Source organism: Rhineura floridana, chromosome 4 (assembly GCF_030035675.1).
Source record: "Rhineura floridana isolate rRhiFlo1 chromosome 4, rRhiFlo1.hap2, whole genome shotgun sequence".
NCBI lineage: Eukaryota > Metazoa > Chordata > Lepidosauria > Squamata > Rhineuridae > Rhineura > Rhineura floridana.
This window is the reverse complement of record NC_084483.1, coordinates 99251647-99271239: the sequence shown is the minus strand read 5'-3', so window position 1 is coordinate 99271239 and position 19593 is coordinate 99251647. Positions and strand designations below refer to the sequence as shown.

The window sequence follows — 19593 nt, the reverse complement described above, 5'->3', positions numbered from 1 at the left end:
TATCTGGATAAACTGCATTTCTGCATCATTTCAGTTGCTAGAAGCATGTAATTTCCCCCATAGCTTTTGTGTCTGTTGTATTTCATGGAGTGTGGTTATGCAGCCATCTCAAGCACATCTAATCTAGTGCCTGTTTCATCATTGGCAATATCTTCTCTGTTCACTCTCCCCCCTCCCCCAGATTCCCTTGGGGGGGAAAGTAAATTTTCAAAAGGATATTATTTTTGAAATATATTTTGTGCATCTGTAGCAGCTGAGTCCATCTCCCTTTATATAGTAGACCAGCACAGAAAAAGCCTACACGGTCACTTTTTAAAAGAAATAGATCCTATGCCAAGCTACTTTACCTATGTAAAATGAAAGGCTTTTCCCATTTTAATTCAGTACTAGATAAGACACAAAAGAAAACCTCAACTACTATTAACTTGAATCCTGGTTGCCTTTTCTCCCCTAATATGTGCTTTGGTTTAGCTGCACGTAGTGCCATAATGGCTTGATAAATATGGTTTGTATTAGGCAAGAGTCTAGACTAGATGACGATTTAACAGTCCCTTTTGGGCCTGATGTCAGTGCATTTCTGAAACTGTAATCTTTTTTTAATGCCTATACCGACTTGGACACTTTCTAAACCACTTCCTAATAAGTGGAACTGACTGTGCCTTGCAGGCCTTCTCTTTATAAGAACTTTGGTAAAGGTGATGCTTGGAATACGTTGTCTGAGGAGAAGAGATGCCAGTGATTTTGTTCCAGTTTGAAAACAGCCCATAAAGATTTTGGCTGGTAAAGTAAGTAAATTCTACTGAATTCTGTGGTTAACAGCATCATAACTGTATTGTTGTACATGGAAATATTCCATGGAAAAATAATTAAACAGTACTAAATTTTGCTTTCATTACATTTTAAAATGTTTCCTCCTCTGTGGCTGACATTTCCAAAATATTTTGCATACTTTGGCCATGTTTTATTAGAGGTCCTTATAAATTATTTCTTCTTCTCCTCCTCATTGCCCTTCCTTTCCCCTCCACTTGCTATATTTTCAACATTCAAAGACTGAAATGCTAAATCAAAAATGGGAATGTGCCAGGAGCATCACCTCTACCCACTCTATCCAGTTCCTGTCCTCTCCACTATGTGTCAGCATTCTCTAGATACTGTAAATAGCAGTCATTTGGAGAGTGGAGGGAAAGTAGATTGCTAGTTGTACTGCTATAGCAGGATGCACTGCTTGCTTAGAGCAATCCTGGGAAAGAAGCTAGGTAAGGAGACTTGTGGCTTATCTACATGGGAGCATTCGTAGAAAAGAACCCTTTTTTTTTTACTTCTGTTTTCTGTTCGCACTGTCCACAATAAGGGCTCAATTCCAGCTGCAAACACGCTGTTTTCTGTTCACACAGGAATCAATCATGTTAGGCAGGGGCTGATTGCTGCAGAGCAGCTAGATGTTGCTTCTCAGCCCTCAGGAAACAAAATGAACAAAGGGAGGAGGACGGAGGGAGCGAGGAGAGGGGTATGATTGACACATCCACCTAAAAGCATTGGAGCAAAGCGCCTACAAGAGGAGCACAGCACAGTTGAGAAGGTTTTTTTATCCCTTTTTGTATTATCAGAGGATTGAGTTAGTACAGATTTACAGGGGGAAAATTGCGTGATAGCTTCTATTTTCTGGTAACGTCATGTGAACCATGCAAATTAAAAGGAAATCTGAGTACTACCAAACACACACTAAACCACCATGTAGATGAGCCCTTGGATGCATGAAAGGTCTAGTAGAGCAGACTGATTGTTGGTGTAAATGTGATGTGTGAATGTGTGGTTTTGTTTTGCCCCAAATGACTAAAATCCACACAGTCTGGTCTATGTGACACTAAACTGGCTTAAATCCAAATGTTTGGCATGATCAACATGCAGTTCGATCATCAATAGAGTTGATTTATTTCTCTTCCCCCCTTGTTCTAAAGTAGATAAAACATAATTCAAAGTTGATGTACTCTTGCATTTTTTATCACCATGCTTTACAAATCTCAACCATTTGTTCATATAATCAAATGCATATCCTTTCTGAATGAAGGATGCTAAAAGCAGGGATGGACAGATGAGTCTATTGCCAGTCTGTGTATTCATAAGTTTGTTCCATTCCATTTCTTCATTAATCTGCTCATTTAAAAAGAGAGGGCTGTACAAAAAAATTGTATTTAAATAAATAATTATATATTTTATTTCAATGTACACATTTCTAAACATAAAATATGCATTTTAATACATTTTGGTATATTTTTGAGTCAAAAAGTGCCAGGATAATTATGTTCCAATCCTGTATTCGTTTGGGTGGGATATTGAATGATGTCATTTCACTTAAAAATGCAGACCAAATGAAATTCTGCTCTACCCCTAATTGCAATATCCAGATTAATTGGCAGCATACGCAGCAGATACAAGTCACTGTGGTCTTATGGAACTGAACAACAGACCATTTTGGATGCTGCTTTGCCCCCATTATGCTGAACAATTGCTGCTGAAAAGACAGAGGTCAGCCAGTATTGTGTCCATTATTTGAGGAATCCCCTGGACAAGATGTTCTTGATGGCTCCCCTTTTTGATGAGTCTCCCTTGCATAGTACTACCACGGTTTCTCCTCCTCTCCATTGCTATTGCTTGCTTGTTGACTCAGAGAGTCAGCAGATTGGCAAGGAAGAGCAGGTGGCAGTGAGGAGGAATACCAGCTGTCACCACCACGGCCTAAACTGGGGGGAAAACACATGTGAGTAAGTAGTGGCTTCTACTTATTGCCACAAGCAATGATGGTAGTCAGAAGCAGCTGCAAAAGGCTCTGGGCAGCAGTAGACCCCAACTAATTCAGGCGACCAGTACCTCTGCACCTGTCTAAGGATGCCAATTCCTGATGCTGGACCTGGGATACCATTAAAAAAAATAGAAAAGATATATGAAAGAGAATCTTCAATTGGCACCCAGAAAGCAGTTTATTAGAGTAAGCCGAGTACATTTGTGGTATGCAACTGTTCTTCAAAATAATTGTAAAACCAGCCATAGGAACAGTAACTCAGAAACAAAAATCATGTACCTGTTACAAGCTTTGTACAGAAAATAATATTTCAGGTTAAATCACTTCTATACTGTTTTGAAGTAAATGTTAAAATTTTTGAAGGTTATATTATAATAAATAAGCCAGACAGATGAGTGACATAAGGTGGGTTTTTTTTCTGCCTCATTTAACTTTCCCACCTTGGATTGTGAATATCTAGATGAATATCCTAAACTAATCTTTCATTACTACAATTTGTTAAAATATTTATTTGAAATACATTCATCTCTTCTGAAGAAAAAAAGTATATTATGATAACGCAGGAGCCAGTCAAACATAAGAATAAAATAAAACTATCTGCAAAACTTTTTGAAGTTGTCTTGTATTATCCTTTCTTGTTTTTTCTCTGCCCTGGCAGCTGTCGATAGGATTACACATGTGGGGCTTCTTGGTTTGCAGAGCTTAATTTTCACATTGCTGGTATGGCATAGTGGCCCTAAACCATGTCACAAGCAGCTTGTGGGTTGGGACAAATTTAAACCACATCAACAGAACCACCTGAAAACCAGCAGTTCCATTAACAGGATTGTACTGACCCAGAGGAGAGCTACTTCGAACAAGCTGTTTTCCCTGCAGTTTAAAAACTATACCATTCAAGCAGTGTAAAGATTGGGCCTATCTCCATATATCAAGCTTATTTGTTTCACTATAATAGTATTGTGGGGGAGGGGGGAGAGGTTAACATACCCACCAATTATATGTGATAATTATGCAAATTGGCAATTAAAAATATCTTAAGTTAACTGCAGTGATCTAGCTCATTACATTTTCCCTATGTGGCCCTCAACATTTAAAAAGCTGCCAACCATTGATGAAGGGCATTATTTAGTTTGTTGAAATCAGAGCTCTGAATAACAAAATGTTCATAAAAGAAAAAATGGATTAATTTGTTTTGCTTAGCAGCCTGGGAAAAGAAGATATTTGTTTGGTCAGTTCTTTATATATTATTAATAATAATTGTATTCTCTGGTTGTAGAGCATCAGAATGTTCAACACACATTTTAAAGTTTCAAAATGATTTATAATCTGGTTAATAAAGTGGTTTACTTGCATTAAGTTGAACACATTTTTAGTTCAAGCTTCAGAGGGAAAAAAGGCTGCCAAATGACCCCTTAGTTACATCTTTGCCTGTTTGAAGTATAAAGCAAAAAGAACTGGAGGAGAAAGAGGTAAGCAGCACACAAAGCAGTACTAATACAATAAGCAGAAAAACCCCAGTCTTGGGGACTTGGGGAAAATTTTAGCATTTGTCTTTTGTCCATATGCAGATCTGATACAAAGTATGACATGGAGCTGATGCAGAAATGCTAGGAAAGGAGATCTTTCACTATTTCTTCAGTTTGGCTTCCAGTATTCATTAGCCTGGTGGGCACAACACAGTAGGTCAACCTGTGGCTTACCAAGACCATACAAATGTGTGGGCTCCTGAAGAGGAGCTCACAGCTACTTTGTTCCTTACTGGTCCTTTTTGCTGGCCAGTGATGTTAAGATAAGCCAAGGTTTGGCTTAGCACGTCATCTGTCGTTCTCTCCTCGCTTATCATGAGCTGTAGCCAAGGTTTGTTCTTGGCTGCAGCTTGTGACTAGTAAGGACAGAGCTTAACCATGAATCCCAGTTGAGAAACACTAAGCAAAATCTTGGTTTAGTTCCACATGCCACAACAGGAAAGAGGAGCAAAGAGGCTGCAAACTCCTGTCTAGGAGCCCATGTGGTCTTTCTAACCCAAGGTTTGGTTTACCTTGTTGTGTGAACCAGCTCCATATCAGCAGATAGGTAGCTTTACTGCACACTCCCAAGCCCTGTTGCATCACACTGCAAATCCTGCTATTTGCTTATTAGTGACTCAAGTGTACCTGATTACCCTGGGTGTAGATGATGATTATTAATACTAATAATTAAATGTCTATGTAAGAAAACACATTCTCTGGATGGAGGAGTCACAGAGATGGTCACTGCCTTTCCATTCCCCTGGCCTGGCCCTTGCGTCCTCTCCACCAGTGGGGTGGTAGGTATTGCCTGGTGCTATGTGCCTCTCCTCCTCTAAATGTCCCACCTAGAAATGTGGCTACCCCCACCTAAGAAGGAAGGCTGGCTACAGGACTGGCCCTAAGGCAATTGCTTTTCTTCTTGGAGAAAGGTGGTAAGGATTGCCTGTTTTGTTGGTTGTATTTAAGTCATCATTACTGAAGCCAGTCTGTTACAACAGGATTATACTAGGAGCCTGCAACTGAGTTCTTAACGCTCAAGAATACTCCAAATAAAACAGAAATGTGCTACCTTAGAGAAAAAAAGAATTGCTGCAAGGGAAAGAGGGAGTTTTGGCAGGAAAAAACCATTAAAAATAAACAGCCAAACTCTTCACAGGATTTTCATAATTATAGTAGTAGCTTGGAGTCACAGAATCCAAGTTAAGATGACCCAGTAGCGTATGCAAAATGTCAACACTGAGATACGGTAATTAGCTTCATGTTAATTTTGAAGCCTCAGCAGCCTGGGGAATAACCACAAAGAAAGGGCATTAACCGTAACCACACTGGTGTCATTCACATGCTGTTGCTAGAGAATCATGCTGGCATGCTTTCCCTCAGCTGCAAGCGCCTCAGTGCTCGCTCCGAGGCAGCATGTTTTTGAAGTGGGGATGGGGAAAGAAATAGTCTGAGAGGGAAATACTTCACCTTACGCCATGCATATGGTTCATGCTCTGAATGCTAGCAGCAGATTGTCCTCCATTGCAGGTTACAATCTTGCTTCCACCCCAATGGGAATGGGAAGAGGCTTTGTAGCTCTGAGCTGTATTTAACTCTTTGCCTCTGCTTTCCAAGGTTCCTGCTATTTTAGTTGCTGAAGAGTCCAGTGCAATGCTGCCTTCTGTCCACACACCCTTTTCCAGTGCTGGGAATATTGGGCTAGAGCAGAACAGTGGTGGAGGATATTACTAAAAACATTTTGCGGTAACTTTAAATAAAACGTATAAGATATCAAACAGGGATGTTGTCATTAATATAATGAAATAATTGTGCCGAATTTTAGAAAGTCGTAATTCTATGAAACAAGTTTTGTTGATTAAAGGTTTTGTACAACTTTAATATTTTAACATTTTGGACAGTACTGGGTTATGTCTGGTTTTGGCTATTCACTCACACAACATAGGCTGTTTTGATGAAATCCACTGAATCTTTTCTCAAGAGGCACTCCTCACTTGTAGAAACATGGGAACATAAAAAACTGCCTTCTCCAGAATTAGCCCATTAACCCATTTAGTTGTCTACTCTGACTGGCAGCAGCTCTCCAGGGGTTCAGCCAGGGAGTCCTTCCCAGCCATACCTGGAGATGCTGGAGACTTAACATGGTATCTTTTGCATGCAAACAATGTCCTCTGCCACTGAACTATGGCTCAGTGACAACTGGACTAAGTAATTTGCATCATGTGCAACTACTAGGATTATTAACAAAAAACAGAATTTCAGATGAAAGCATATTTGAAGTACAACAGCCCAGTTTGCCTAAGCTGCTGCGTCTATATACAACATTCAGCTGGGAAGGGAACAGCAGAAAAAGGAGCAGCAGGCATACTTGCTTGAGACCCTTCATTGCACTAAGAGTGAAGTAGGAGCTGGAGACAGCTGGGTCCTTGCTTATTAATAAGAGGTGGACAAGAAAGGCTGCAGATATTTACAGATGAGAGAAATGACCTCTGTAATATACTTCAGAGCTGACAGCTAGCACTGAAGACAGGTTTCAGAACATTCATTCATTATAGAAATGTCTATACTGCCCTTCAAAAGAAAATCCCAGGGCAAATTACATAAAAAGAACAGAACTAAACAAAAACCACTCCCATTTAAAATACCAGTAAAGCAAATAAGAATAGTCATAAAACATAAAAGGCTATAAAAAGCAGCAAGATTTTAAGAGCCAGATAAAAACAATCAGCAGGGCTAAAATTATTTAGACTTCTCTGAGGAAAGCATGCCACATATGAGGTCCCATCACTAAGAAGGCCCTCTCCCAGATAGCTATCTGCCTCTTCTCATGTGGTTGGGGCACCAGCAGAAGGTCCTCAATAAGGCCCATGACCATCATCCACCTGCCAAATGGTTGTGGCAAGGGGAGAGGTTGAGACTAGGACTGCAGGCAGAAGCCTGCTGAAATTCCGTCTGTTAACACAGAATGAAAGATGCAAAAATCCTGTCTTTTGCTATACACTACACTGGAATCTGATAGGAAACTGCAAGGGGAAGGGGCCTAGGCTCCTATATGAGCTCTCCATGAATCTGGGGCAGCCCTTAGCAAAGTTTCTGGCCAGATACTCCCAATATTTGTATCTAAGTGCTCAATTACCAAATCCAACCTTTAAAAAACAAACAAACCCTTGTCTCCCTTGATTATACTAACAAGAAAACTATGTACAATAATATTAAGAGCCAAAAGTACCCTCTGTAACAAACACATTTCTTATCTACAAAGATATCCAACTCTGCAGGAAGGGATTATATAATTATTTTAGAAGGTATAAATCAGAGAGCTTCAAGAATAATAATATAGCATGCTTGCTCATGGATAACATAATTAAAGAACTATCTGAGGGCAAAGTTCATGCACATTTTTGGAGTTCACGGGCCTAAACCTATGCATATGTATGATTTTTATTCAGAAGTATGTGCGACCTCTGAGGAAGGGGTCTTATTCCAGGATACATGCATACGATTGCAAGCTCTCTTTATTTTAAAGTACTGTGTTGTGCTGTTTCTGTTTGTTTTCTTTGGGGCAGCTTCACATAATATTAATGAAATCTATGCTCATAAACAAAGAAAAGTGAACAGAGATGAACTCCACAATAATGCATTCCACATAAACATTAAATGAGTAGCCTACTTTTCTTTGCAACTCATTGCATTTCACTGATGTCCACATCTGTGTGGTTTGTGAGTGGGTGTAAATGGGAGGAATTTAATCGCTTAATACTGTTGTTTAAGCCTGTTGGTATTGTGTTACATTGTCTTCAGCTAAAACCACAGCTACCCTAACATTGATGAATGGCATTGTGAATCTTAGTTAAACAGTGTTCTAGGAAATCTACTGAAACCCCAACAGGACGTCTGACTGGATTCTGCATACACAAGAGTCAACTGCATGTTTATCAAATCCGGTCTACAAATATGTTGGACAACATACACTAATTAGGGATGGATGAACTGATCTGAAAAAATAAATAAAACTATGAGCTGTGGCCAGATATTTGGCCTTCCTCTCTTCAAAAATGAAACAAAATCTTTATATGAATTCAAATGCACAGTATAGTCTAAGGCATTAAAAAAAATACCTTCCTTCGTCAGATCATTTCTGCAGTTTGCAAACTGTCTCTCTAGGAGACAGAAACTTGCTCAGAAACCTATCTGTAGTTTCTCAGTGAGAAAGTCAGCAATAGTAGAAAAGCTTCCCTGAAAGACATCTTGCTCACCCCTACTGATCTTCTACTTTGTATGTAGGATAGTGTTGGGTATGTTCCATGCTGTAATCCCAGATTCAGTTCACACAGGTTAATGGAATGGAACGGTGATGCCCAACAGGCTTTACCAGTGCAATGCATATCCCCTAAAATATGATCCAGAACTATCTGTGATATTTAAAGAATAGATAAGTAAATGTGAAAAGATTTTTGAAAAATATTTTGAAAATCTGTGAATTTCAATAAAACCTCCTCCAGTTCAAAGTGCTCTGATTTATTCCTCGTAGGCTCAGTGAAAAGATATGTGGATGTAGATGTCATTTGAAACAAGTGCACTTTGACAGCTAGATCCTACTACAGATAAGAGGCCAGTAGTAACCCACTCTCTCATTTACACTAGGTCCCTCTTTTTGCCCATGCATTCTGCAACAATTTCTGTGCCTTGAAAGCAGGTGCTTTGGTCTTGTCCAAGTAGTACCTATTTTCTCATTCTTGCCAGGACCCTGGGAGACTTAGAAATTATTATCTATTAATCTAATCTACTCCTCAGGGATATTGTACTGCCTGACAGGATACATGTGATAAATAACTAATAAAACTCTTGACTCAGACCTTTCCTACCAATTACAGCAGGATACAGATGTGCATGTGGTTCTGCACATAGATAGCCTGTTCCATGCATTCAGTAACTGGTGGAGAGCAATATTGCTTTCAGGTGACCCCTTGAACTATCCTGAACTGCTGGTTTCTCTAGCAGTAACTGTCAAGTGAAATATTTCACAGCAGTTGATTATGTTTTGGAGGTTTATCACTTCATGTTCTCTTATATGTCTCTAATAGAACATAATGAAAAGGTATTAATAATTGGATTAAAATAGGTTCCTGGCTCATTCAGGTGAACAGCCATATCATAAAATGTGTAAATACTTAACATTCCTTTATTGCAAACAACTTTGAAATCTACATTCTTGTCAGTAAAAATCAAGACAGCTTGCAGAAAGTGAAAATTGCCAAAGTACTTTTATTTTGAAAAGTCAGTGAAAAATTAGTGGAACGTTTATGGAGTCTTTAAATAGCAAATGCTGCTGCTTTCTCTGTATACCTAGTAAACCTTATATAATGAGGTATTTGGAGGCCTTCAACACTGAATATCAAACTAGTTAGCCATATACAAGTCATTAAGCAGGACCTTCATTCAAGGTAAAAATAAAGGAAAGATATAGCAATGAAAAAGATAAGTACTGTGGTTTAGTAGAAAAGAGACCAGAAGAACAGGAAGGTATATAAAACTTTTACAGGGTGTAGTCCACAAATCACCTGCACTGTACTGCACTGTGTTCTGCTGATGACTCGGCTCCCTCCCCTATAACCAGGCAAAGCAAGGATCCAGATTCCCCATGGCCCAGAATTCATAAAATGGCCTTTGACAGTACTGCGAGTGATGGAAGCTGTTGCAATGACTCCTGGCAGGCCTGGCCCCGTTCCTACCCACACACACTCTGTTGTATCATAGCCACTGGGCTATACTGTGTCCCTACTCCCTGTTATATTTTTACTGGGACTTGGCTTACTCCTAATGGACTTCTGCATTAATGTACAATAGAAGAAAGAATAAATTACTAAGACAATTGCTTCAAAGAAGCCCAAATATATATATTCTTAAAAAACACATCACACACACACACAAAACCCACAAAGGGATATTTTCTTTAAAGTAGCATTCCTGAGAAATTAGTTTCACCAAATGACTATATAGGATATCCAGAAGAATTGTACAGGCAGTAATCCATTATCAATTGCTCATAGTTCAATATATTTGTATATTGCTATGTTATGCAATTGCAATGTTTTATCTGTTTTAAAATTGCAATTTCTATTTGTTGTAACCCATCCTGGGACCTCATAGTGAAAGGCAAGTAATCTTATAAATAAATGAATGAATAAATAAAAATAGTCAGCAATTCCACATTTTCCCGCGTGTAAGATCTAGGAAAGAATAAGGGAGCAATCATTTATTAAATATATGGCAGTTAAAGCTAAATATATGGCAGCTATATGTTATGTCAGACGTTCCACAGGAGACATGTCAATGTAACTTAATGGCTATGCTGGTGCAAAGCTATACCACTGATCTGTTTTGCCGGTGCAGCTTTGATGGAATAGCAACCAAAGCAGGTGGAGACATGAGCAAGATAGGACAGAAACAGACTTACACCAAATCCTATATTGCTTCATATCTCAAATATGCTTCCAATCCTGCCAAAACTTTATGCTGACCACCTAGTTTGGATAACTACAATTCCACCCAGAACTCAATGAGGAGGAGACTAAGTGGCTGCTGCCCCACCCATGTCACCACAAGAGAGTATAGGATATGGCATAACTGCACCCAATCACAGCACATGAGATTTGCCATGAACACACATAGAAACAGCATATTGCTGACATTTCTCTTAGAAACCTATAAACTTCTTGTGGGTTTTTTGTTCATGGCAGCCAGGATGTTAAGTACCAGATTCTGGAAATATTTAAAGGGTCTTTGAATGCTTAGTAAAATGTGGACCTTAACTATCTTGGAAAAACTGACAAGCAAGGTATGCTTGTACAGGGGATAAATAAAGGAGGACACGTTTATTAATACATGGGAAACTTTCAAAGTGTATTTTGCAAAACACCACTCCCTACAAGTTTCCTGCACGCTATGCCCTCGTGTGGAATGAGGAAAGTAGCCAGCATCTTCTCAACTGTTTCCAGATTCTTTGAAGTGGGATTGAGTCAATTCATTCTGATTTCCTTGTAAACCAAGATTTACATGTAGATTAAGTTAAAGAGTGCAACTGGAAAAGAAAAGGAATGGAATCCATACACTGGTGTCCACTAATCATTGACCAGCACAGTGATGCTGTGGGAATGTCATGGTGATGACATGGCAGCTTCACAGAGAAGACATGGCAACACTTTATTCTTAAAACTGGAGAAGCAAGGACAGAACATCCCTTACTACATCAGAGCATCCTAACTAGGCCCACCAGGCCTGATGCTGGCTCACCAGATCATTTTGGGAAAACGACACCAATACTTCCCTGGCTTGACATTATATGTGATGTCAGGCATGGGAAATTTCAAGCGGGGCTGCAAAGGAAAAATAATTGGGAGCACACTTTTAAGTGTGCTCCCAATTCTTTCATTTGAAGTTGAATCACCTGATGCCATGGTGATGTCATATGACTGACAGATGACCCCTGTCAAAGGGGCATACAGGGGCGAGAGACACTCAGGATTTGGCCCGCTATTCCACATTTCTGCCTTACCACAAATGCAACGATGCTACAAAATATAACCACTGCAATGTGATACTGATGTTACATAGTGTGGGTCTCTTGTGATTAGATAATCTTTGTATATGCTATATACATATGATTGTTGTATGGCTCTTCCACTCTTTGCTCAGTTAGGATCAGGAGGGGGTGTGAAAAGGGCCAGACCTCTTACTGTACACAAGTAAGATGGGTGCTGCTGCCACGGTATACCATGCAGGCAGTTTGCAAGGGAGAAGTCATGGATGCTATCTAGTGGGGCTGGTCTCTCAGGCAAAAGTATAGGGGAAGATTGCTAGGAGGCAAAGTGGGCCTCAACAGCAAGTTAGTCCATGCAGGAATTAAGGTATTGGCTCATGCAGCACTCTCCAGTGGCTCAGATGCCACATTCTCGCATACATCTGTGTGAGGTACCTCTCCCAGGAGGAGATCCTATCTTGGATGAAACCAGGGACATCATTAGGGTTGCCAGGATCAGGGCCTGAGACTGATCTTGTGTCTTTAGGAGAAGAGAAAGTCAGCCAAGTGCAGGTGTTCTTGCAACTCTGTAATGGGAAAAACCACAAGGTGGAATTCTCCCTTCCTGCTGCTCACCTTTTAAAGATACGGAAGACCTCTTGGTTGCCAGACCAGGCCTCCAAGAGGTCTTCCGTATCTTTAAAAGTTGTGCAGGGGGAAGGGAGAATTCCACCTTGTGGTTTTTTCCATTACAGTGTTGCAAGAACACCTGCACTTGGCTGACTTTCTGTTCTCCTAAAGATACAGGATCAGGATCAGGCCCTGAACCTGGCAACCCTACACATCATGCATGTAAGATATGAGCTGCTCCACAGGGCTAGGACTTCTTCTGCAACTAGGGTAGTTCTGGTATATGTATATGTCTTTAACTTAGTATTGCAGCAGAGACATCTCTAAAAATGGCCCATTATGTATCTACCTTCTGATTACTGCTGTGGCTGAGGGAGTTAGGAGCTAACAGTTTCCTCTCTTTTGCCTCTGACATGACTACTGCTGGCTAGGCATACTAAAGCTGAGTGTGACTTGGCATTCCCCCTTGAAATCCATACCCTGGGTCCCAACCCTATGCCCTGTGTGGTGAGCTTCTGGGAGGCTGTTTCACAGAGGGTAATGATTGTGACTTTCCTTGTTGCATATCCTACACACACACACACAAATCCCTGGCAAAAAGCTGCTTTCCTCAGTGGGTCTTGAACCCTCAACGCAGGGAGACCTCTGCACTTTTTCTGCAGACACCTGAAACAGCTATAGGGAGGCTGTGCCCTATGCAACTTCCTTCCCCTTGTGATGGGCAGTCAAGGTTCTTTTGAGCAGTGTGGGTGGTATGTAGCAAATCAAATTACTGCCAGCAGAGCTAATATTAAGTTCAGAATATTTAGCTATTCTCTAGTCTTCCTCCTCCAGACTGTTTAAACAATAACTTCACCCCAAATGTCATGTTTGGGGAGCAGCATAAAAGCCAGCAACATATGATTCTTATGGCTTATAGAGAATGCAAAAGAATAATAATATTTTTTTGTTTAAAGAAGCAAACGCCATGAGTCAAAATTCCAAACATGCCAAGAGGATTTTTAGGTTTTATCAAAGCAAAGTACTATTAAGATCCAACAAAAATTCTGATGAAATAAAGCCTTTATAAGGAATTAGTATTCATCAATTCAAAAATATGGAAGAAAAATTATCTTAAGTACCTGTTTCTCCTCTCTGGCATTTCTTTCTTTGTACAACACATTTTCTTGCCTCACTTGTATGCGGACATGGTTTGCCCTTTGTAGAAGGAAGTTGTAAGACTTCTCGGACCCTTGTTTCATTTCCCCTTTTGAAACCGCATGTTTTTCCCTTCTTTGTGCAAGGACTCCATTGGCTCCATTCATTAATTTTACAATGCACTGCAACAAAGATATGACATAAGTAAGTATGGCCAAATAGCCCTAAATTCATGCAGAACCTACATGGTATATTATTTTCATACACTATATGCCATATGTTTAATCTGTATATGTCAGAGCTCTACAAAAAAAACCCTGTTTTTAAATTCAATGTTTTTTATGATATTGAATGTATCTTTTCTCAAAGGCCTGTTTCATATGAGGTACTTGCTCAAATAAGAGTGTAAAAACCAAGAGTAATTGCCAACGTTTTGTACTTTCTTCTGTTCCTGTGCCTTTAACAGTATTTTGATCTGTAGACATTAGTAGGCAATAATTTTTATCTCCACACTGTAAAAGCTTGACATAACAACATAAGAGCCCTACTGGATCAGGCCAATGGCCCATCTAGTCCAACATACTGTTTTCACAGTTGCCAGCAAGATGCCCATGGGAAGCCTGCAAACAGAACCCGAGTGCAACAGCACTCTCCCACCTGCAATTCCTAGTAACTGGTATTCAGAGGCATATTGTCTCCGGCAGTGGAGGTACAACATAGCTATCGTAGCTGGTAGCCATCATGGCTAGTAGCTTCATCGGTTAATACAGATGAAGCTAAACGCACCAGGTCATCTATTTCTGGTCAGATGGGGACCAAAACTTGGCATGACACCAGGTCGGTGTCATCTATTTCTGGTCAGATGGCTACCAAAACCATTTATAACCAGGTTGTCTATTTCTGGTCAGATGATGACCAAAACTTGGCACGACACCTGCCAAACAATTATATCATGTAAATATTTCAGATAAATGCAAGAGACAGGATTTAGCAACAGAGCTCCTACTATTCTTCTAGAATAGCTTTAGTGCATCCATGTGATGAGAAGGAACTTTAGATGTACTGTATTTTTTATACATATTAACACTGCCTTTCAGAGGTGTGATTTTGCTAATTTAGTGAGAGTCACACCTGCTCACAGGAGAAAGCCAAAGTCACTAAATCAATATGTTAAGCATGTAATCTAACAAAAGCAGCTTAGTTTAAACGAATGGATTCCTTGGGAGTAGCATTTGCTGAATTGAACCCTAGGCATACATTTGGTTATTGTTGAGTTGGTACAATAAACATTGCTGTTGCGGAATGAGACCACTAAGAGGTTCCAATTTGTGATCATTCACAAAACTCTTATAATGCCTTATGGAGATTGTAGCCATAGCTACTTCTAGTCCATGTGACAAGATAGTCAGGCACTTTAATGCACATATGGAAAATAGATACACATCTAATCACATAGAAGCAGCAGCAGCTTCCAGATCACAGGGAAGAGAATGAACATCAATCCAACACACACACACCCCGCACATACACACCATGTTTCTGTTGCTGCTTTTAAGAACTATGCCAGAATATGAGGGAAAATATGGCTTCTGAGAGATATCATCTGCCTCAAGCTCTAAGAAATCTGGTTGCCATTTCCTGCACTTGGCACTTTTGAGGAACTGGTTGCTGACTGTATTATTTATGAAAACCTGACTGCACTGGAAAGTTGTATTATATCTGATTGATTTATATATTTTAACACAGAGATGTGAAACATGTGACCCTCCAGATGTTGCTGGACTACACCTCCCATCATGCCAGACCACTGGCCATGCTGATGAGAGTTAGAGTTCCACAAAGAAAGAGAGAAAAAATGTTGAGAAAAAATACATGGGAAAGCCCAACGCATTTCAGCCTCTACTGGGCCTTCATCAGGGGCGATAAAAAAGATAAAACACAACATTAATACATAAAAATGGACAATTATAAATCACAACACAAAATATTTTCTAAAGATCAGTTAGTGATGTATTAAGTACTTGTGTTTCAATGCTGTATTTTCTGTTCTGATTTATCATTGTCCATTTGTATGTATTAAGGTAGTGTATTATCTTCTTTATAGCCCCTGATGAAGGCCCAATATACTAGAGGCCGAAACTCACTGGGCTTTCCCAAGTAAATTTTTTTCTCAGCATTTTGGGATTTTCCCCTCTTTCTTTGTAGTTCTTTGGATGTTGACCATTTTTTGCTTCTCAGTAGGCAGAACTGAGCTGGCCAGCTGCTGTCACACAAGTATCATTCTGTTGGCACCAAACTACCCCTTTCACCTGCCAAATGTGTGGGAATATGGCTGGGAGCTCAGCAGAAAAGCCCCATAATGGGGTGACCCAAGGGCAGGTTGGGGGTGAGATGGCCTGGGCTTTCCTAGATCCCAACCAGCAATTGCTGTCCAGTATGAGGCCTAATCTGGTCCCAATTGCTGTACCAGCCTAGAGTTCATGCAGGGATTTGGTCTGATTTTTCCCTTGCCACACTTTTCGCCATTGCTGCCATGGATTGCACCCTAAAATCCCAAATTCATTTCAAAATATAATATTACAATCTACCCCCACCCCAGCCTGCCATAAGAGGTATGTGTGGATTGCTGTTTTAAATTGTTTATTGTAATGATGCATTGATAAGTGTTTTTGCTGTTGTATTATGAGCTGCTTTATGAGCTCACAACTTTTTCATTTATATGAAAAGTGGATATAAATTGAAATAATCATCACAATAACAAGTCACTCAACATGGGAGAATTCCATGTAATACAAATAAGGAATGAGCTCATAGCTAACAATATGTTTAGGATGATAATAGCATGTGTGAACTAACCATTCATGAGGTGCATTCGAAACTTGTGGTGGGAAGAAATTCTTTGGCCAAAAAAAAAATCTTCCTAATGCTTCCTAATGCATGTGGTTGTTCTGCCTCATACAACCACAAGAACAGTCATTAACTAGGAAGTTCCCCCATCCCCAAAACACTCAGATGTCTAAGGAGGTGGAAAGCTATTTTATGAAGTACACACTTTTTATATGTGCATCTTTCCGTTTTGCTAGATTTAACTGCATGCTTGACAGTATAGACAACTGACAGAGCCCAAAAGGAAACCACTTAGGAATGGTTTATTTGGTATAGTTTTTAGGACAGATAATTAACTCACCAATGTTGTTGCACTCCATAGTGTGATTGTTGGTTTCCAGCCAGTCAGGGCAGTTTTCAAGGCACTTCCCAAGGTGCAAGTAAAACCCATTTGTACACTTTGTGCAGAAATTTTTATTGAAGCAGGTTTCACAGTCAGCATTACATTCTGAAGTGCAAGAAATAAGCAATTACTTTCTTCCATATGTGCCATGATCAACTTAAGTAAGAGTGAGAGGCAGATGCAATTCAGGGTTTGGAAACTTTAGGGATCAGCAACTGAAGATGCCAGGGGTGGACACAAAGAAAGTGTTGGGAGGAAGTGACAGCTGCTGGCAGTTTACTTTGGAGAGTAAAGATGAAACCTGGCCCACCATAATCTATCTACTCCTCACTGTGGCTTCCCCATAAAGCTGGATGCATACAGACACAATTGTTTGAGAAGTTAAGCCTCTGTGAAAGCAAATTTATCCCACAATATGCCACAATTTTTTAAAATGTGTTTAAAGATGCTTTGTTTTAATATATTTTAAAGTCTGTTTTTATGAAGTTTTAAAGTGTTTTAAGTGTTTTTCTTTGCCACCCTGGGCTCCTACTGGGAGGAAGGGAAGGATATACATCAAATAAATAAATAAATAAAATCCCAATGAACAATTTTCCATCCAGGATCAGATCAAGCAGCTTCAGGGGAACAGATTTTGCCACTTTGCAACAGAGAGTTCAGCTGGCTTTTGCAACATCAACAAACCCATCTATCCCCACTTTTCCTGCCTATCCCCATAACAGTTTTACATCTCTTTTCAAATGAAGTTTCATTTAGATTAGTTGTATTATTATTATTATTATTATTATTATTACCCACCCTTCCTCCCAGAGGGAGCCCAATTATACTACTAATAATAATTCACTAATAGGCAAAAAATCTTGCAATTTAAGGACGTACCTATAGCCCACAGATATTTCTATCAAACTTTAAAAAGCCGTGAAATCGGGTAGCTATAGTGAATGCACCAGGGGAGCAGGAGACCTGACCTCCTCTCTGAGATATGTACTGCCCTACAAATTTGTAAAAATGCAAACACAATTTGGGTTGGTCTTTCACAGTCCAATCCACTTCCTGTGCAGCTTGGAAGAATTTGGTAACATATGCCTCTGAGCATATGGTGAATGGTGGCAACACCTGCCACCTCCAAAGATAGAGAATTATATTTTTGTATGTTTGTTGGTGTTCTTCTTACTTTGCTTCTTTCTTGTGTTACTAATGTTTCTACAGTGAATCTAATCCAGAAAATTTTATTTCCCTCATTCATCCTAGAAATCTGTGTCCAATTTATTTTTATTAATTTCAAAGCCTTTTTATTGGTCAATGTCATATGATGGTGAAAACGGCCTTTTGTTCAAACTGGAGGTTACGTTCTATTTCTATTTTGGGTGCATTAACAGTTGAATCTCAAACTGCAGTTTGATATAAAATCAGACTGATTACAATATGGTGCTACTTCAGCAATGATTCTAGCTGTTGGAAAAAAGAGGATGCATGTTTTCAGCCTGCTATGTTTAAACCACTTCATTTAAGGCAAGGTGGGCATGGTCAATTAAAAACAGAGAGCACTCCTAGAATTTTGCTAGAATATACTTCACCTTCCACTGTTTTATCATGTGCAAATTGAGACACTCCTGATGTCCACTGGAGACTATTCTGCAGAATAGTCAGTGCCATTATTCCACAATTGCTTTTGGAGGTTTTTTTATTGTAAATTTTGCGAAGTGTTGCTGTATTTCACATATTCACAGAAATAGAAACAAAAGACAATGATTTCCTATAGGAAACTTCACTAAAATTGCAAAGTAAATCAGCCATATTTAAAGTGACCACCTGAAGTATATCAACTGTCTTAATAATGTTGCTTCCTGCCTCCTAAAACAACATCAGTACAGCACTTATCTTATTATTTGGGCTGATGCAGGTGTTGCCACCACTCGCCATATGCTCAGAGGCACATTACCAAATTCTTCCAAGCTACACAGAAAGTGGATTGGACTGTGAAAGACCAACCCAAATTGTGTTTGCAGTACAATATCTCAGAGAGGAGGTCAGGTCTCCTGCTCCTCTGGTGCATTCGCTATAGCTCCCAATTTCCCTGCTTTTTACAGTTTGATAGAAATATCTGTGGGCTATAGGTACGTTCTTAAATGGCAAGGTTTTTTGCCTATTCATGAATTTCTCTGCTTTTTAATCCGGGAGGTAAGAAATGGGATCCAGTGCAAGTTTGCTGAGAATGGATTTATCATTTTCATGCTTGTTGAGTTCTATGGGATTTACTCCCCTGCAATCATTCTTAGGATAGGTGAAACTGACCACAGGAGATGGGGAGGGGAGGAGGAGGAGGGAGGGCAGAGGGGAGGAGGGGGATGGGAGCAGGCAGGAGGGGGAGGGGAGGAGGATCATTTGCATACTTATTAGGTTCAGTGGGATTTACTCCCCTGCAATCATGCTTAGGATAGGTGAAACTGACCACAGGGAATGGGGAGGGGGATGGGAACAGGCAGGAGGGGGAGGGGGGAGGACAGGTGTGATCATTTGCATGTTTATTGAGTTCAGTGGAATTTACTCCCATGCAATCATGCTTAGCATAGGTAAAACTGACCATGGGGAGGAGGCCTGGAGTGGGCAGGGGAGGAGGAAGAAGGAAGAGGGGAGGGGAAGAGGAAGGGAGAGGAGATGAGAGGGGAAGGAGGGGAAAGGCAGGACTCATCATTTGCATGCTTATAGAGCTCAATGGGATTTACTCTTATGCAGTCATGGTTAGGGTAGGTAAAACTGACCATGCGGGAGT

The 19593-nt window shown here is 40.0% G+C and overlaps 1 protein-coding gene across 2 annotated transcripts in view; it reads right to left on the bottom strand.

Moving 5' to 3' along the window:
- The window catches only part of RSPO3 (R-spondin 3), a 107750-nt gene that overhangs the window by 24025 nt on the left and 64132 nt on the right, over positions 1–19593 (bottom strand). The window contains exons 3-4 of one of the 2 annotated variants that reach the window (XM_061623792.1): positions 16779–16925; positions 13576–13773 (exon numbers count right to left, since the gene is read on the bottom strand). In XM_061623792.1, coding sequence (XP_061479776.1) covers positions 13576–13773; positions 16779–16925 — 345 coding nt within the window. The remainder of the gene's footprint in view (positions 1–13575; positions 13774–16778; positions 16926–19593) is intronic. The other variant, XM_061623793.1, reaches the window with a different exon arrangement.